Source organism: Teleopsis dalmanni, chromosome 2 (genome assembly GCF_002237135.1).
Source record: "Teleopsis dalmanni isolate 2A chromosome 2, ASM223713v2, whole genome shotgun sequence".
NCBI lineage: Eukaryota > Metazoa > Arthropoda > Insecta > Diptera > Diopsidae > Teleopsis > Teleopsis dalmanni.
The window spans coordinates 115992120-116014269 of NC_051847.1; the positions used below are offsets into that span (position 1 = coordinate 115992120).

At 28.5% G+C, this 22150-nt stretch overlaps 1 protein-coding gene across 6 annotated transcripts in view; it reads left to right on the forward strand.

The window, feature by feature from the left end:
* LOC119678411 (serine/threonine-protein phosphatase 2A 56 kDa regulatory subunit gamma isoform-like) overlaps positions 1-22150 on the forward strand; it is a 41750-nt gene that overhangs the window by 15095 nt on the left and 4505 nt on the right. For 4 of the 6 annotated variants that reach the window (XM_038090223.1, XM_038090224.1, XM_038090225.1 and 1 more), the window contains 2 exons: positions 3201-3239; positions 3564-3741. In XM_038090223.1, the coding sequence (XP_037946151.1) occupies positions 3201-3239; positions 3564-3741 (217 nt within the window). Of the gene's footprint in view, positions 1-3200; positions 3240-3563; positions 3742-17098; positions 18155-19259; positions 19777-22150 lie in introns of those variants that run through there. The other 2 variants (XM_038090227.1, XM_038090226.1) reach the window with 2 other exon arrangements.

Here is a 22150-nt window from a genome sequence, read left to right on the forward strand (position 1 = left end):
TTGTAATTTGAATTATTATAGTATAATGTAGGTATATATAATAATGTAATATCCATATAAATGAATACACATTACAAATTTTTAATATTAAAAGATTTTATTACAATATTTTGTCGCTTTGTATGAATACGAATACGAATTCGTATCTCATACATTTGCTGACAAAGCTTAAATTTACGATCGAAGTGACGAGAAATCGTTAAAAAAATACATACAAACAACACATAACACATACCACATACCACATACCAAACAAAAATAAACTTAAATTGCAAAAATAATTTCGACCAAAATAATAAACAATTTTATAGTTGCAAAATTCAACACAAACAATATTAACCGAAATGACACTATGAAAACTATTTCCTAGCAAAACAAAGCAAAACAAAACAAAACAAAGCAAAACCTAAACAAAATTCAATGAATCCGCCATTGAGAATATTTTTTTGCGATGGTTGTGACGACAGATAAATGTTTTTTCTGCTTCTAGTGTTGGTAAAGCAACAATAACACCTAAAATTCGTGAATTCGTGAATTCGTACATTTCAAATTCAAGGCGATTTTCATTTTAATATTAATTAAATTATTCAATTTTATACATTTTTATCTGTGTTTATTCATTGAGTACACTGTGCCGCTGCACTATGAATACACAAGATTTATATCGACCAGTAGTACTGCGAATATCTAAGAGATGAACAGACAAATTTTTGAAAATACACTTTGAGTGTGTATTTCGTAGTACGGCCCATTTAATAAATAGTAGGCAAAGGTCATCAAACGATAAAATTGTACAACTCTATTAATTTAAATTATTATAATAATATCAAAAGAGTCCGCTATAGATTCTACGTATGTACATTATTCTCTAAATAAATTTCGGTATACTTACTATATAAGAATGTATATGTAGTTAGTCAGATATTATTCTTACGAACTTTTTTCACACGATGTTTAAGAACATTGATTAATAAACATAGTCTAAAATGACAAAATTTAATCCACGAAAATAAAAGCTTCTACATGAACAAGTTCAAAACTCAAAGAATAACTATGAGGTACAATGAATTATTCAAAAATGCAAATATGAATTTTCAATTGTAAAAGAAAACTATTTAAAATAATTAGAAGTTCAAATAAAATAGTGTTGGTCTTGGTCAAGGGCTAAATCATAATAGACAACAGGGCAACATGATTGATGTATGAATATCGGATATGACAATTAAGGACGTGTGCGAGTTAGGCTAAGTTGCGTTCTAAATGAGTGAAATTCTAAGTTGTGCTGATAATGTAGTGATGTGTCGATACGTATTGATAAATGGCTAAATGTGTGCAGTGCAAAAAATCCCAAAAAATCTCCCATTTGGTTTAGCATCAACTTAGCCTAACTCGCACACGTCCTAAGGAATAAACTAGTAAAAATCTTATAAAACAAGACGTTGTCACGTTGTCAATAAATGGAGGAGTTTATTCAATAACGAAACCACGTTATATTCTGCATAATGACAGTGAGACACTTTTGAAATAAAAGAATTTGCTTTAGTTATAAATCCGTTGACAAGTCACCTCAACTTCTCCAATCAGTTACATAAAATCAATTTATTCGTACTATTGGAATACCGACTCTTTTCACAGCAAACAAAGATGACAATTAAATGATGTGAGCGTTAAAGTAATAGCATATTGTCGGCTTCTAAAAAGCAAGCATTGATGCTAACAAGCATTGATGCTGATTACACAAATAATTACAGGGTTAGACGATTGAAGTGTTATCTAAGTAAGCATTTGTGTGAAATTATTTTTTATTGATTCAGATTACAAAAATTTGTGGAAATAATCAAAATTTTAGAATCCATTCACTTTAGCTCCACCTTTGACTATGCTCTTCGAACTATTAAAAAATGTATTGTATGCTTCACGAATGTGATCTTCCGGTATTTTGGCCTATTTCTGAACAATGGCCCATTCTTAATCGCATCCATAATGACATATTTTTTAATCCTCACCTTTTTTTTCAAAATGGCTCAGATAAAATAATCCATCGGATTTGCATCTGGTGAATTCGAAATCCATTGTGTGGAACATAATTTTTAAAACCATTCTTAGTTCGCACGAGCTTTATGAGACCAAAACCGATGCCGAGTCTTGTTGGAACGTCCATGATTTACGACCGAAGTGTTCGCTGGCCTACGGCTCTAAAACATCTTCTGAAATATTTCTCCGATAATAACTTTGACACCAGGTTCAATGAAAACGATTGGAGAGCGTTCATCGGCGGTCACAGCTGCCCATACCATTACTTGAGATAGAAAATTATTTCGGGTGGCAATTCGTAGTCTCAAATTTTCACAAGCGCGTTCAGTTAAGTAAACACGATCATTTTGAGAGTTTATAAACTGCAGAATGGAGAAATTTTTCTCATCAAAGAAGACAATGCTTAGAAATTCGCATTGATTGTACAAGCGTAACTACTCCTTTGCTCTTTCGAGTCTAACATTTTGTTGCTTTAGTATAAGATCTTGTGCCTTTTCAAACTTGTAAGGCTTTACCTTGAGCTTATTTTGGAATATTTGTCGGACGCATATTATATTTATATATAACGTAGACCTATTATATTCTATTCTAGTCTTCATCATTAAAAATAATTCGGGACTTATTTCGTGTATAACGCGATTACTAAAATATTTGCAGGTCTTATATGAACATACTATAGACTGTAAATTTAATATGGTTTTGATATATTTAATATAGCTACTCATTGATTTTTTCCTAGTAATTTTAATTATCTTTTTATATTATTTTTTATGTTATATTCCATATGTATTCCTTGGTGATAAAACAATGAATTTAGCAACGCACTGCGCCCTTAAGGTGTTACAAATATTTAGCCCAAAAATAAATTAGTATCAAACCCTACTTTTTTTCTGAATCGGTTTTGTAACGGTTTAGTATCCTCTATACTTTTCACAGAGCAGAAGTCTTGTATAGAAATTTGGATAGTAGTACCATATAATTGTAGTAAATTGATATGTTGTGTTATGTGAAATCTGTGTGAATTATTTGTGTGTTGTCTTCTATTCTCTATCCCTATGTATGCATTTTAACCCCGGTAACAATTTGCCTGATGTGATTGCCATTTGTGTTATTTAATACAAAAATATTGATTAAAATATTTCGTTGAATTTTTCACAAAATCACAGGCGGCAAGGTTAAGACGTCAAGGATTTGCTCAATCAAAGGTAACATAACATAATGGAATAAAAGAGCATGTAAGCAACCTATATGTAGGTACCCTGGCTAGTAATGTACTGTATTTGGAAATATTTTTTTATCAAAATATTTTTGATTTTTTGTTATAGAACTTACTTTGTGGTGATTTCTGTTTAATTTTTTGATTTAGTTTATTTAAACAGTTTTGTTTAAATTTAATATTGACTCTTAATTTATATGTTTTATTTCATAAAATTATCTTAACACAGCCACGTTTATTATATTTATTTTCTATATTATATATATACTGCGTTATATTGCATAGTAATTGTTTCATTGTATACATTTTACAGAACAATAAAGAAAATAACAAAGGTACACCACTTCGTGATGCCCCACCACCAACACCAATTACCAAAGGCATAAACTTAACAACCACACCAATTGTCAAGAAGGAAAAACGGCAGACAAGTTCAAGATATAATGTCTCAAAAAATTGCGAACTAACACCACTGAATCCTCTGAATGAAAGTAAGTTAAATGATATTAAAAATTATTATTCATAATAAGTAATAAAACGTTATTTTTCTTTATGTCTATATTAATTTTATTCTTTTTTTTTAATGTTTTCTTTTATAAATAATTTAAATATTTTTGAAATTGTACGCATAGTTTTTACTCGTTCAAAATTAATTTTCAAAAATACTAGTTCAAGTTAGAAATAACAATTTTACTCACCCTTCTGTTGTGCGTGTACAACTCTGCTCTCTTAATGAAACCCTCTTGTGAAACCACATCAGCTGGTTTGTTTCACTGGTATATATTTGTTTTTGTTTGTATTTGACGTAAATTGTTTGTTTACTCCTTTTAAAGCAAGTTCAGAGCGGTCGACCAAGCATTGGGCTCCTGTGTGAGTGCGCAATTGAAGAGAAACTGCAAATGTAACGAGTAAAAATATAAGGTTTAGTACGGTCAATAGATATTAGAGGTGGTGAAAACACATGTGCACACATCTTATCTATGTAGAATTTTATTCATTCTTGTACTGTGGAAATAATGCTAGTTTCAATAGTAATAATATAAAATTGTTAGCTTATTTATTTTCTTAATAAAATTTAATATACTAAACTTTTCATTTTAGTAATTTGTGTATTTATTGTTACACGTATAAAGCTAGTTGCTGTCGGGACTGAAAAACTGCATTTTATCTTCGAGGTAGACGAGTACCTCTGGAACGTGGTCCTGGTCATTTATTCAACTTACACAAGGTTATCAAATTGCATGTGTCTATGCGAAATAAAGACAAGCTCTCTTATAGACATATATGGTTGGTCATTTCACCATTTTTTAAGTTTATAAATTTGATCAAGCGTTTGCATTATAAGCGATAATATTGCGGCATTAAACAATTATAAGAAATTATTGGAATAGTATGGTTCCGTGGGTTCAAGTCTCACACTGTGGCTTTCGATGCTTTCCACCTAAAAAAAAAAAAAAAAAAAAAAAAAAAAAAAAAAAAAAAATGGTTCCGATCACATATTGACCAATTGTAATAAACCTTGTCTAACAAGATTTACAAATTTTTAAACCCTGATTTATGTCAAGATAATTGATTGAAAACATTTCAGGCAATCATTTGCAATTAAAAAACTGTATCAATTAAATTCGTGATCTCTGTTTAGTCACAATAGATAAAAATGGAACCGTTGAATTATTTAAAAATACTATTATAAAATTTTATACATGAGTTATTGACTTACTTCTGCACTTGGGTAAATATGTTTCTGTAGAAAGATATATATATTCATTTATAATCGCTACTGTCACAATGAATTAAATCCAATATAAGATCCCATAATTTCATACAATACAATCGCTATATTGATATATTATTAACTGATCTATTTACATAAATAGATATTATACTATCTTACTGTTCAAAACATAATATTTTTGCTTCCCTAATTTCGCATTTCTTTCAGTCATTTACGCAACTGTGTGCTCTACTGAAATCAAATAACAATTCCTTATCTATCAAACATTCGTCGTTGATCTCCATTTGTTATTGGAACTTCGATTATTTTTTATATAATGTATGTAAGGTTGTTAAATCTTTATTGATCGTAATATTTTGAATATATTTTATCGTCTTAGATCTTTGGATTTTCATTTTTAGAAACTAGAAATATTGAGATTCAATAGATGTTGTTTTAACTGTAATTAAAAAGTTACATCTGTTCCTATAGATATTTGTAGTAAAATTAGTTGTTTGAATTTTAATATTTTAATATTTTGTATTCCAATATCTAAAAATTAGTAAAAAAAGAGACTTTGTAAAGGTGGACTGTCCTGTCCGTTTCTTGAGTATTGTTTTGTGTACAAAAACAAAAAACTAAACTAAATTTTTACCGGCACCAACTCTTTAATACCTTTTGTATAAAATTACAAAAACAACTACTTTACATGAAAAGGTAAGGTAGTATTTTATATTTTCATTCTTATATTTATAACGCAAAAATAACAGTTATTTGTGCGTTTTAAAATAAAAAGCAGAATTTTAAGAGTTATTTCTGCACATAAAAGAATTATTTTCGATGAATATAATATAAAGCAAATTTAACTATTATTTTTTGAGTGTTATTTTAAAATGCTCATATATAAAAAGCATGCATAATATTAAAGATAAAACTTGTTAGAATGATAACTTTATGCTTAAATATGAGTTTAGGCAACTTTTTGTTACTGCTTTTTTCATAAAAATTTTTGAAATAACTGTTATTGTCGGTCCCTGTTGTTAATGAACAAAAAAAATTATGCAGAAACTATAATTAATTTTTTAATTGTACCGATTTTAAACGCATTAAAGGATATTTTGTGGACTCAAAACTAGTATAAAAGCTGAACTGTCTTTTGAGATTTTAAGTGTTAATTGACAGCTTGTTTTATTCGGGTGTTCTCAGTAAATATAAAAAATACATCTCATAAAAAACCATAAAACCCTTTTACGCATTTATTCTGAATACGCCGAATACATAATTCCTATGCTCTTTGCCAAAGAAAAATTAAATTTTTTTGAAGATGCTTTTCATATAATAAATTTAATTAATAATGATCAGGACAATTTGAATGACCTGTATATACGCGGCCATATGCATCAAAAATAATAGACTCTAATTATTATATTTTAGTTATTACACGGATATTTAATTATTATCAATCACTTCAATCAAGTCGTTGCTCAGATCAGAATGGTATTGATTAACGACGAACGTGTAAGAAATGTAAAAAATGGAAATCTTTAATATACGAAAAATTTAAGTTTTGAATATTCAATGCTCGGCAAAATCAGGTCCTGATTTTTGAGCGTTCACTATACTTTTTTTTCTTCTAAATATTTAAATTCATTCCAAAGAAAGCATTTTTAAATTTTTTCCCCCAACGTTACGGCACTTATAAGGTCTAAAACTAACATATAACTTTTCCCTCTAGTTAAATAGAATTCATAGAAATAGTATCAAAACCGGTTAGATAGATTTAATGTGCATTTTCAACTAATATATACATATTCTAAATTTTATTTTTATAATTAGATAGATATATGTAAATGTAGTATTGATTATCAATATAAAGCATACAAAATATATTTGTTATATATATGTTACATCTATAACACGAATATTCACTCGTTTTATTTACCTCAGTCTTTGATTGCAAATAAAAAATAGTTACAAATTTTAAAACAATATTATTTTTATTTTATATATATTCTTCTCCACAATACTCAGAAGGAAATAACCCTTATTTTGTTTTATTCATGAATTGATGGTTATATGTTCCAATATCAAGTATGTATTTTTATCCTTGGGCGTCAATAACACACCTTCACACTTTCCTAAATACTTCTCATCGTACTCGTCACTTTAAAGAACAACGAGCACAACATATTAAATTGAGAAGAAGAGCACAAAAGAGCAATGCGAGTGTAAGAGTCGAGCGTGGAGGAATGAATTTTTAAAAGATTCCTCCGCACTGGCACAGCGGGTGTCGATTTTGCTACTGCCTTATATACTGTCTTATGTTGAGTTTGAGTTTATTTACGCCAGCTGGCACGGAGTAGCGGTGGCTTATGAGTAATATTTAAAGAAATAAAAGCAGTGTAAGACTTTGTTTGTTGACGTTTGTGTGTTTGACTGGCGGATGAGCAACCTAGGAAATTCCATGAAAAACTATCGATTTTTCCGCCAGACTTTTTTTCTATATTAAACGTTGTATATAAAATTCAGTATGTGTAGAGCGCGGTAGTGATAACACGTAAAACTGTTTGTTAATATGTTCGTTAAACTTATTAAAAATTTGTGAATTGGATAGAATATATAATTCATTTCTGTTTTTACGGTTATTGAAAAACTAGTAGTTTTGGTTTACCGCAAATTAAGTTTAAAAAAGTTCCTTTGGAAATAGAAAATTCGTCGTCGTCGTCGTCGTTTGTTATATACATTTTATGTAGTTGATAATTGTTGCTATTTATAACAATAAAATTGTTTTAATAAAAAAAACATAAAGTGGAATAAAATAAACATTTGGTATTGTAAAAATCGATAATAATTACCGGTTGCATATAAAATCAATTCAACTCAAATTAATATACAAATATTGTAGGTTTCTCTATATGAGGTATACGAGTACAAGTTTATTTTTATCTTTTATATGTTCTTATCAGTTTTTACACACATAAACTTATAAAACAAATAAAATTTTTACATAGTAGTAGTCGAAGTTTAGATTTTATGTACGACTAAAATACATTTTATTAGTGCAGGAGATTATATGTCTGAGAAGAATATGTTCTATCGTTCTAAGTACTGCTTCTTTCTCATGTTTTATTATTTCATAAATTGTTTGACAATGAAAATATTTGTAAGAAAGGTTGTTCACATCAATTTATAATTAGAACAATTAACATGTAATGCAAATTAAAATGAAAAAATGTTTGAAAAGATTAACCATGAAGCACAAAAAGGCTTCAAATTAAATGTATATAGATACATATATTTTGCTAGATCTACCTGTATATACTCTAAAATCAAATATACGTTTGCAAAACTCTTATTTTTATATTAATATTAAAAAGAGCAACCATATATTTTTTTAACTTTTTCTTTTAATAAGATATAATTTTTTTTAACAATTTTTGTCTAATGTTTTGGAAATATCTCGCTCTTTACTCATACGATTTTTTTATTTCCTGAAAACTTGAAATAAAATTTAAAAAAAAATATAGAATTTGGCAGAAAACAATCATGTAAATCACTTTCAGTAATTATATATATCTAAAATAATATACTTTTACCTTCCATCAAATATATTTCAATTATAATTCTATCAAAACATACAAACATTTATGCTGTTGTCTTACTGAATATTTCATTATTCTTTCTAGTTTAGACTTGACGTTGAGTGCACTTGTCTCTTACAAAACTTATTTATACGAAGAGCAACAGTCTGGTACCACCTCGTCCACATCCTCCTTACATACTAGTGGTATTGTTTTTTTTTCCAATTTGTTTTTCCTCTTGTACTCGAGTTATGCTTATGGAATCATTAATTTAAAATTTATTGCCATCAAAGAAATGACAGCAGTGTTCCTTTCCTAGTTACTCATGGAATACTGTTATGTATTCCACTTACGTACTAGTACTCTTATGACAGGTTTTATATATATTTTCATATAATTGTGTTGTGCTTGAATAAATTAATTATCCTTCACAATTATTGGTGAACAGTGTATCGGTTAGTTTTTTATTTGCAAATAGTTGTTATATTTCCTTACAATCAATTAGAAAATCTCAAATATGTTCATTTGAAAGAAGTTAAAGAGTTGAATGATAGTTAAATAGGCGTGGAGTTGAACTCTGTAATATTTTTTATACAACTGACACTTACTGCACAGAAAAGGATACTGTTGCACTCATCCGAAGCAAATTGGACAAACGCGAAGAATATAACTTAAAATTTGATACGCTTTATCTTCTATACCCGCTTAGTCGTCTAAGGAAGATGATATTCCAAAAAGTTAGTACAGTACTAATTTATAAGTCCAAATACTGATAAAAGTGAATTTTTCTACTTAAATCAGCAGTTACTCATAATATAGTAGTAAATCATATTTTTGAATTTCAGTGAAATATGTTATTACGGTTATCAGAGTTTCATTTGTATTTCTCTTAAGATTGTGAGGCCTTGCAAATTGAATGAAAGAAATATCGAGTGTTATTGATTTCTAAATTAAATAAATTAAGTAATTATTACTAATAATCCGATTAGGAGAAATAGCAAAATTTGCCTATCTGCCATATTACTATATAATATAATAGATAATATGCTATTAAATATATAATCTAGGAATGCTGTGGGTAGATAATTTATTGACTCTTATAATTATCCTAATAGAAAAGATGGCAAAATTCGTTAAAAGAACCAATGTGATAAGTAAAATAGCGAATTGCGAAAGAAATTCTATTATAAATGACATTTAAATAGGTTAATAAATGGTTTAAGGTTGTCGACTACAAGTTACAACCGTATATATTTAACTAACCTGATAATGATTCTAAATCACAAATCAGCTTTGATAAAACTCATTTAACAATTTATTATTGATTGTAAAAGAAAAATATTTGATTAGAAAAGGTTAGCAAGATAGTTTATATGTTTTCTAGATATTATTAACGTAGATGAGAAAAATCTTGCCGGAAATAAGAGAGATAGTGATAGGTGATTTTGACAACTGTTGTTTCTTTTTGTAATCACAGTAAAATAAACATCAAATAAATAATATTAATTTAATTTTAATTATATGGGGCTTTTGAAGTTAATTCTACATAAAATAGTATAATTGAATGTCCTCAATTATAAAACTATAATAATTATTAACCATTGTCACCCCCTATGATGATTTATGTCTCTTGACAATTCAAGTTAAAACTGTTCATTAAACTCATTCCGGTTTTGATTTTTATATGGAGCTACAGAAAAAGTAGGCCCACCTACTCTTTATCTCATTTACAGCACTAATTTTTATCTTTTTTATATTTTCTTAATTCTTTTCATTCTGTTGTAGTAGAGAAGTACTGAAAAAAAGGCAAAAATGTTTTTGAACTCATTCTTGAGTCTTGTAGGTAGTTGGAGAGTTTTTATTATTGCCGCCAGTTTATAATGAATGTAATTGCCGACATACAGAATCGCAAGCTATTTGAAAATATTTTTTCTTATATCTGACATAATTGAAAGAAACAACGTGAAAAAAATAAATATATCATTCCATTCAACAATTATGTATAATTTTTTTTTCATTAAATCACATATTACAAATATGGAAAGTAAGTTTTCGTTTTGCCTGAAAACGTTTGGCCCCCTTTTTAAAAGTCAGTAAAAACATATTTTACTCTTATATTGAAATAATTTTTTTATAATTATTATTGTTTCTTATGTGGGTTTATATTGTTTCTATGCTCTTTTTTGCTTTTTACTTTTTTTTTCGCAAAATAATTAAAGTTTGTATTCTAACTTGTTAACTACTAAATGACTGATCATTCATTATAATTAAATTGTCCTAAATATTACTCTTTAGACAATATTATATGAGTTCATTGTGGAGAGCTATTAAACGTTCTAAGCCTAAATAAAACTGTAAACTAATATATTTTACAACTAATCGATTGTTTAAATTATTATAATTTTGCGTATATTTAGATGATAAGATGATTCAAACCAAAAGAAATTCTTTGGGATTCCAAAAAAATGTATATATTTTTGAATTCCTGTGCTTTTCCAATCGGTAAATTTTTTTTATTTTCATGCTGGCAATACTATTATACACATTTTCTCAAAGTTTAACGCATATCGTACGATTAGTTTTTGTTTGTCGTCTATATAAAGAAGTCGAAAAATTATATAAAATAAATTTACCGATTGGATAAGCGCGGGAATTCAAAAATAGGCCTCTCGTTCTTTTTTGATCCGAAAGTGTATATTTATATAGATATATTATCATGTGAATAATAATTGAAACGCATTGAAGTACAGTAAGACCCCGCTTAACGCATAGGATACGTTTCATCAAAATAAAGCGTAATGCGAAACAGCGCTAAACGAGGCTATCTTAACATTATTTACATGGGATTAGGGGAAGATTGATAGAAAATTGTTTAAGTATTTAATTTAATAATTGTTTTTTTTTTAATAATAATAAAACCAAATATATATTTCTTACAATAACAAAAACAATGTAAACGAATATTATATAAAAACAAAAAAATTCTAAGCCTGTCAGATCAGCCAATCATTCAGTCTATTCTGTGTTTCCAATTTTCTGCCTTTTTGTCAAGAAGGCATCTAATGTAGTTTGCGTTTTTCTTTTGCGTTCTGTAAGAAGTTGTTGATAAGTGGATAAAGCATCTATAACACCCCGTCTTGATTTTGAACTCCTGTCAAAATTTTGGATAATTTTAAACAAATTGGTTCATAATTTCAGTTGTAGTGGTCAAATTCCTTTTTACAAGTGCCTTTTTGTTTGCTCTTCTTCGAAATCACTACTATCAATATTTTCCACTTTAACCTTATTTAAACCGGTTTGTTTCGCTAATTTTACTATTTCTTCCACTATTTCATCCATATCAATAGAGCGTTTAATGTCTTCTCTTCGCTTTAATCTGGCCAAATGTTCTTCCATACTCCTTTAAAAGATCTTTCTATTATCTCATTCATTCCATTTCAGCATTCATGATATTGTAGTTTTTCTCTTATTGATTGCTTCTCTTCTCCATCTGTTTTTTTAAACATCTGCTTAAATGTTCGGGTTAAAATAAAAGAGCGCTAAACCGAAACAGCGTTAAACAAAACAGCGTTAAGCGGGGTCTTACTGTATTTTGTAAAAACACAAGGAAAAATAATATTTTCATTAAGTATTAAGTGATATTTATATATTTTCTACCATAAAAAAATGAAGAGAAAATCTGTATTCAAAAAAAAAATGAATCATAATAATTAAAAAAAATTAAAAACTAATAATAAAAAATCATAATCTCTATAACAAAAAATATTTCATTAAGTGTATTGCAATTGTTGTAACCCCCTTAGGGACACGTTTCTAAAAGAAGGATTTTTGTCTAAATTTATAAAGATTTAAAAGAAAAGAATATGTCAAATGTACACTTAATTTGAAAAAAAATATGCTAAAATATTTCTGTTTATTATTTTTAAATTAACTGACCTATAAATTTAACAGAATATTTATAAATACGTTTATACAAAATACTTATAGGTCCATTGATTAGTACTTTATTAACATCCTTTAATCCTTTTATCAAAGTTGCTGTTTGTTTATTCAATATTTACATAATCGTTATCAATAGCTCATTACCCATTTAGAGCAATGAACCATAAATAACTTTATAAGTTCCGCTACTCCGCTTCGTTAGACTTAAGTGCTCATGCTCTCGCTCAATGTGCTTTTGGTACCAAGCAACAGTTGCAATGGCAATCGAAAACGTGAACATATAACAACGAATATTACTTATAATTTAATTAAAAACTTTTATAAAAAAATGACATTCGCCCTCTTCTTTCATAATATAAAGAACGTCCCAAGTGTTTAACTTGTTGTTTGTGCTATGCCAGACTATGCTATGTACGAGTGCAAGTAGTTTACTTTTCATAAAATGCTATGAGCTCTGTAATAAATTTTCCCGCTGAGTTGTGCATTACAGTGGAATACAAAGAAAAGCGGTGACGACGGAAGGTTACGAAAAGAAAATAAAGATAATATCTACTATTAGTTATTATTAAATTAATAGTGTTTACACTCTTAAAGTTATTTAAAAAGTTTTGTCTATTTATTTTTGTGTATTTGTCTTTAAGATTAACTATATTTTATACGTATGTTAAAAACTATTATCCAATTATACATATCAGTACTTTAGAAAAGAAATTGTCATGTTATTACCGGTAAAGTGACCTCCACACACGAACAACTTTTGAAATTCAGTGTTGGAGATAGATTTTAGATTTTTTCAACCGATTGCTGCTTGACAGATTGGAACCGAAACCTCATTTTCGTTTTGAAAGTAAGGAGCTCAAGTAGAATCATATTTATCAGATACCAAAGTTATGCTAATAGCTCGACATTTTTTGTTATAGTCAAAAATATATAAATTGTTAACTCGTAATTCAAACCCCTTGTATTATTTATTTATAAATTTATGCGTGTCTTTAACGCAAATGTGTCACTCATAGTAGTAGTATTGCTACCCACTGATTATTTAATTGTGTGATAACATGACAACAAAATATAGACCACCATATCGTTGTAAAAATATTATAGTTAAGCAAACTTGGGCAAATGAACTCTTTTGGCAGATCGCAAGATCGTTCTAATCCAAAGTGGGCAAGAAACGCACCATTCGGCTGCGTCGACTAAGGCGTAAGTAAACTGCTCAGCACTACCGTATGGATTCTGATGGGTCACTGCGTACTAGTACTAAGTGACTGGTCTACCATATAATGACTTTTGTCGGGGTTGTGGATATGCGGATGAGAAGAAAACTGTACTCTATCTCATGTGTCATTGTCTATCATTGGCAAGGGGTAGATTTAAAATATTTGCAGATCTGGCATTCTCCAAAATTAGGACTTGGTTTGGGTTAGTTTACTTTCATTTGAATGAGTTGTGCATTTTTGTTAATTTTATCTAAGAACATTTGAACAATTTTCATTTACTAAAATTCCAACAATTTTGTAGTATATTTAAAATAATAATAAAATACATGATATCAATTGCAAACATTACCAGCAATTTCTTCAATGTTAAATCAGTGATAATTTATAATCACTTCTTTTATTTTTTAAACATTTTATTCACTTGTTAAATGCTCAGAGGTATGAGCAATCTTAACCGTAGTTACAACCAATGCGACCATATTTTATATCATTCACAAATACTTTTTTTTACTCTTATTTACTTATTTACTAACTGCTGTCGTTCTCTCCTAGTGGATCATAGGCCCTCATATTATATTCTATAAAAGAAATAATTATTTTTCTTAAAACGACGCATTACTATTGCGAATTGTAACAAAAACATTGTAAACTAAATTAAACATCCAATACTATTAATCCTACTATTAAGGTAGAGATATTTTAAGGGTATATGTATTCATCAACATTATTTTTTAATTACAGATTTTATATATCTTAAATTAAATGCACTCAAAAATTAATAGAATTACATGGAAGGAGTTAAATAGATTTAAACCATTCGACTATAATGTTGTCATAAATTCGGGGGGTGACGGGAGACATTGCTACAAAGATTTAAATATAAATGTCACTTTCCAAGCCATATACATTTATAAAATTGCAGTAAAATTCACGTTATGAAATTTTGGCAAAGAAAACAAAAAAAATTAGGGTCCTAATTAGGGAATTAGGCGAATAATTAGGAGAACAAGCTAATTATAACACAGATGACAAAAAATAGAATTGTGGAAAAGAGCTTCTGACAGATGTAGTTAACTACTATAGTAATCCCATATAACTAAGAAAATTTTGTTTATTTTATCAAAATTATATATATTTATAATTAAAATATAAAACTACTAAAAATATTAAATGAGCAATTAATTCGTTAAATAAATAAATATTAATTGAATTAAAATCTACGCTTAATTTGTGAGAACTCAACTAGGAAAATCTAAAGAATAGCATAAACGTTTATTTTTAGACATCATAATTTTACTAATACCTGATTCCAATTCTATAGGATACGTATTTTTTTTTTGATGTATTTGATATATTTTGTGAAAAAAGTTTTGGCAATTTTGAATCAAATTTTTATTTAAATAAAAAACAACGAAGGGATTTTTATTCTTTTTACGGAGAGTGAAATATTAAATTAAAAATTCCGAAAAAATCGTAACATACTAGGGCGGCTTGATAACAAATTTTTTTCGGCTAATAAACATTTTATTTTTCTACATAATCACCTTTTAGCTCGATGCATTTAGTCCAGCTTTTTTCTAATTTTTTAATTCCCTCCAAATAATATGTTTTCTCAAAGCTCTCAAAATACGCGTTTGTTTCGGTATTGACTTCTTCATTCGACTCAAATCTCTTACCCCTCAGCCATTTCTTTAGGTTTGGAAACAGAAAATAGTCGCAGGGGGCTAAATCTGGAGAATGTGCTGGATGAGGTAGCAGTTCGTATCCCAATTCGTTGATTTTGGCCAGTAATGCTTAATCAGCACACGAAATTAACTTTTTTCTATTTTCATAAAAATTCACGAGGTTGTCTGCTTTGAGCGGCTATCAAACTAGAAACTTGCCCACTGGTAGATTACAGCTGACGGCAGCACTGTTACATTTGGAACAGTGCTGTGCGGGAAATTCAAAGAGTCACTGACTTATCAAACCGCCCTCGTAGATATTTTCGAGTCGCCGTGAAATATATCTGAGATATATATATGTATAATGTTATCGGAATCAATTCCCACTTTTGGAAAAAATTATTCATTCTTGTAACTAGTATTTTTCCAATCAATACTAACTGACATTACGCTGTAGATCTTCAAAATTTATTCTGAGTTAAATTGCAATTTAGATAATTCAAATTGCCGGGCTATAAAGTATTCTTTCATACCATATATATTGCTACCGATTTTATGTACACTTTGCTGGTGCTTATCACTCTATTTAGCGATATTACATTGCAGTCACTAAGGAATATTTTCAGTTGTAATCAAATAATTTTTAATGTTTTTGGTAGAAGAGATTCTTAATATAACTCTATGTCTGATATTCTAGTTTTGATATTCTGTATATGATTTTATCAGTTTGCGTGGATAATTGGTTTGTATTATATGGCGATTTCGAATTCGAATTCGAATTTTATGGACAAAGAAGTGTTTAAAAAAAATTATAAAATATTTATCAGTTAATTGAAATTTTATAACGGTAAAAAATGTGTGAAGTAGTCTATTATATATATATGAAACAGTATGTTCGCATACATCAGTCTCAATTATGTTTCGACTAGCAGTTTTCACCATCACCAAATAAAACTGTTTTTTTCACTGTTTTTATAGTTATTTTACATAAAAATTTTTCTGTATGCAAGAGTTTTTTTTTTTATAAAACATTTGTAGACCTCACATAGACATAGACTTCACCTTTTCGGCCATGAACTTGACTTGAAAATCATTCGGCGGCATACTTCACTTGTTCATTGTTCATATCACATGCAAACTTGCGTATGAAAAATAAAAATAAACACTTTTTATTAGCTTTTTTTTAAAAAAATTCTGTTACTTTTGTTGATAAATTTTGTTTTGTTTTTATTTCGTTTTATTTTAAATAAGTAAAATTCATTCACTAATTACAATTTTAGTTGCTAGTTTCATCATACTAAACTATTTATATTAATGCATTTAAACACAAATTTTAAAAAATTCCATTACAGATGCTTTTTATGCTTAAGATATATTTCCCTTTGTTCGTACATTAATAAACATTAATAAACATTTCATGAGATATAGAAAATTTGAAAAGTGTAATAATTGCGTAAATAAATGAACTTTAGTGTTTAATTATTAATATTAATAATTTAATATAAAAATGTGTTTGAAAAAGAACCTGTCATATCACAAATGCTGAAGCTAAAACAGAATAAAAAGATTTATGCTTAAAAATAAATAAGCGGTTTGAGATTATATTATTATAAATAAGTTTAGAAGAAATTTACTTTATATGTGTTATATATAAAAGAGAAAAACATATAATTTATTTGTACTCGCTATTAATTGGAATTCAAAAGTTATTGTCTTAATGCGATGCGATTAAATTTAATTAAAATTCGTATGCTGTTAATGAAATGGTATTCAGTGCTATGTTATATACGGGCAATATCCCCGGTGGTTTCAAACAGCAACAAGAGCACCAACAACAGCAGCAACAACAACAACAGCAATTAGACCAACAAAATCACTTACCAAATCAACTCAATGCGAACACACCTGATGTGTTAAATAATACCCCACATAAGCAAAATAGTGTTCATCGTATTAAACTAATCGATGATAATTCAATAAATAATCATTTATCTAATAGCGAAAACGTAACAAATAAATTTGTTAATAATACCACGTCAGCACATCCGTCGCCAATAACAGGCTACTATGGTTTAGGTATACCAAAGTCGCCATCATTTCATAGTGGTCTTGACTTATTGGCAGACGACGACGGTGACGGTTACGGTGACGGTGACAGTGACGGCAAAAACTACGAAGATCACAACGACGACATCAGCTCTGTTGCAAACGTGACATCCAATAAAAAACCAACAGAGATAAAAAGTCAAAACAAAAGTGAAACCTCCTGTCAAGTGTTAAGTAAAAGTACACCACCAATAACATCAACAACATTTAATACAAATAGTCTAAAATTTAAATTTACAAATATTGAAATACTTAAAGCTAAATTTTCAATTGGTGATCACAACAAAATGCCACCATTGCATCAACAACAACAACAGCAGCAGCAGCAGCAATCACAATTTAAAATCGATGGTAATCGTACTAATATAGGCAGCAATATAGGTTCTGTATCTACCTCTGGGAATGGAACTAATTCTGCTTCTACATCAACTTCTGCGATAATAGTAACAAATAATTTATCATCAACATCATCATCGGCACCGTCTTCAACATCAACATATAAACAGATTGCATTGGCTTCTAATACAGTTACCAATTGCATTAACGTCACCACTTCTACTAATGCGACTACAAACTCATCGATTGTCTCCACATTAGCACAACATTTTTCAGCCGCAACATCAGCAACTTCATTACTTTCAACAGCCGCTTCCTCATCAATAAGTGCTAACAATAAGGTTTGATTGACAATAACTTATCACTGTAGTTGTAAAATAGTTTTGAAAATCCATTTTTGAGTTCGTTTTAATTTCTATTCGATTAAATATGCATATGCAGATATATTTTTATTAAAAGAATTTTAACTCAAAAAAAAAAAAATATCGATGTTAGGGCTTGAAGCTTGATTTCTCTATTTGGTTCTATAAAACAAAAGAGATACGATTTAATTAGAATATTTGATCAACAACATATAGTTTATACATATAGTTTTTTTACAGTTTTTTTTTGTAAGCATAATCTAATTTAAACAACATTTATTTAAGTATGTCGCTATTTTGACTCCTTACGACTACATTTAGCATATTGAAACCAAGCTATATAGTTTATAATACGTATAAGTCTTTCATGTATTAGAAAATCTTTTTATAATACCAAATTGTATTTTAGGCCCAAGTAATATTAATTATTTATATAATTTTTAAAACTCTGTAAAATGTTTTTAAACAGAGATGTTTTAATGTACAGGTCTCTCTAGTACTAACAGTCAAACGTGTACTTTAGAATTATTATTTTCCGTCGCTTATAGGATACGAGTATAAAAAGGGTTTTATAAAGATTGTAAATAATATCAGTTTATTAATATTACAACTACGAAAATATAGATTCTTTAGACTCAATATTTCTTCATGAAAATAAGATAAACCAAATTTCTAGCTTAACGACATACAGATGTCGTCTTTTATGTAAGACTTTTTGACACAATCTACACCTTATATCTATCAACTAACATTTAAATTGATATAATATATTTATAATCGTTAAATCTTAATAAATATTTAATTTGTCACTCGTTACTTTTTCAAATTTACCGCGTAAGTTTAAGACTTACCGCGAAATGGAGTTAAAATTCTTTATATAGTTTATAATTGTAATAAATATAAGAAAATACACTCATCTATATATTTTTTTGCTCTCATGAAATATCAATCACTCATCACAAATCACCACCAATCAACCACGACTACTGATTGGCAACTGCCATTGCCAACATTACCACAATAATTGCTTTATGTGGTATAATGGCTTTTGAAAAATAAATAAAATTTTATGAAATACATATAGTCACCAGTGAGTGCTGCTGCAGCCATAAAAAATATCTTAAACGCCACGAAAAGTGTTGGGAGCACGGCAGCTACAGCAGCCAATGCAGTTTACAACATAAACAGCGGCGGAAATGTCAACAATCAAGGACAAACACCCGCAACAATGTCAGCACTAACTAGTAATGCTATCGGCGTAAGCTCCAATTCAGTAGCACAAAATATCGTTGGCAACATAAGCATATCACTGGGCATTGGTAGTGCTACAGGCGGTAATTGTGGCAATGGAGTACCAACCACAACTGCTGCAACAAAACTAAATAATTCAACAAATCTAACATATCAAAATGGCACTGACGGTACAATCAATGCCGCCACTATAAATGGCAGTAACGGTGGTATCGGTATCGCCGGGGGTACTGGAATTCTAACACCGCAGACATTACAGCAAATCACCGGAAGTCCTGGGCGTGCCCGCGATCGTAATTTATATCATGTACCGACAACATCGGCTGCGGTTTCATTACCACTTTTAAGAGGTTTTACAAGAAAATTAATTAATTCACTTAAATCGCATAATGTAAATTGTTGTTGTTGTTTTTGTATGTCGTATTGCATCCAGCATTATTTTCATTTCTGTTTTTTTTTTAATGCTCCATCATTTTTATTTCGAATGCGTTTATTTGAAATTTGATCGTAATATTAAAAATTATATGTATATTATTTATTTTTAATTTTTAAGAAATAGGGTGAAATTCTTTTAATCCTTTTGTTGTGCCCATTTATTTATGTTTTGGCATTAATTATATATTGCACATTTTACATATGCAAAAGATATTTGTACTCAATTTCCAACCCACATACGATGAACAGCGGGAGTTTTATGCTCTCAGTCAGATACGTTTGCATTTGTATCTATAATATTATGCACTTTTCGCAATTGTTTACATTTTTAATTTTAGCACATAGCAAAGGCCATTAAAAACTTGTAAAATTCTATTTTTTTTACATATTTACTCGATGGCTAGAAAAAATGTATATATATTTTTTAAATCTTATAACCGCAACAAAATCAAATCTCTGAAAATTGCACTCTGAAATTTGCACACAACGAAATTGGCACGTGCATAAAATATTAATAAAATTATTTATTAACTATATTGATTTATAATTTTTTTTTTCGTCTTTGTTTTTATAAAACAATTTTTATTGTTACAAATACTTTATTTAAAACCAAAAGGGGTTGACTTTGACATTTATTTTCTGTATTCACCGTGTTAACAAAGAAATATAACTAACATAACTGTTTTCAGATGAGGTTATTTAGATAATCCATGGGATGACTAACCTTGTGACAATAAACTATTAAAAAAGATTCCACTGCTATAGAGCCCATAGTATTATCAATAGTCGAATTTTAAATATGGTGTAATTATTCTTTAACGATATAACAAATAATTTTAATACAAGGAAAGGTAAAACAGTTTGAAGACAATATTCTTTCACTGATTTTACCCAATCTTTATATATTGTATTTACATATACATATTTATATAGGAAATGATATGTACACGGTTACTTTACTGTCCATTATTCATCCTTCGTCACACAATCCATTTTGACTTATAAAATCAATATTTTAGGCATATAATTCTTGGAAAGAGTAGTTGTTTTTGATAACATCTAATTTTCAGCTAGACTATTGACATTGATGTTAGTTATAACTTATTTTAAGTAGACCCCGTGTTATGACCAATTTCTAATTTTCAGAGTATAGTCATTTGAACGTTGATCTTTTTAACTTATCTTTTATATAATGACTGCTCAAGAAATATTTTTTGTAAAAACTAACGATTATAATTTAGTCAATCTGTTTCTCTATTTCATTAAAAAGTTTACAATACCACAGTAAATCAACCTTCTTTTCGTTTTTTCCCAGAACAAAAATAATCATAGATTACATGCTATGAACTTGCAACAAGAATCCCCATTTAGATATAAAAATTTTACAATTACAATTATGAGATTTTGAGAAAATAATTGAATTATTATTAATTATAAAAAAAATCTCCTCTAGAAATATGATTTATAATAAATGATTATTATACGAGAGAAGTAAAGAATACCATAAAAAACATACAAACAATCATCGGCAGTTTTATTGTATAGATATTTGGATAGAAGCTCGAATATGTGGATGTATTTTATATAGTTGTATCTGTTTTCGAGTTATCTTCAAAGGAATACCAACTATTATATGTTAGATTAGATTAGAAGGATCATTTTATTCAAAATTGGAATCCATTCAGACCATATAGTCGTTTATTGGTATAGTCGTATAAGTTGGTTGGGAAATCACTATAAGATCTTAATTGAGAAGTTTAAAGTTAATGTATAGAATTTAAAGATGGTCAGTTGTTATAAAGATACCAACAAATTGTCGATTCCTCTTATTTATCATTGAAATATTCTAAGCAGATGGATCTCAGATATAGATTACATACAGACAGTTATATACCGAGATTCTTTAAATATTCCCACAATTGTCCTATGTTACTGTCCCTTCTACCTACCTCAGTTGTCATAAATGACTTTGAAAATACTCGGCCACTACATCCAGAACGAAGAAATTATGAACTAAGCTTCTTAGATTTCAAAATTAGACGCTCTAATAGGATGAATAAACATCATAATACATATTTGTATAATTTATAAAATTTATAATTCCAACACATACGTATATACATCAGATATATAATTATATTAGTTAATTAAATGAGTGATATATAGAATGGCTTCTAAAACTTAATATAAATATTTTTCTATCGATTGGTATTGTATTGCACCCTTCTTCTATTATTAGCCACTGCAGTTAGTAGTTCCCTTTCTGATGACTCATCATTTTTTCTTTTT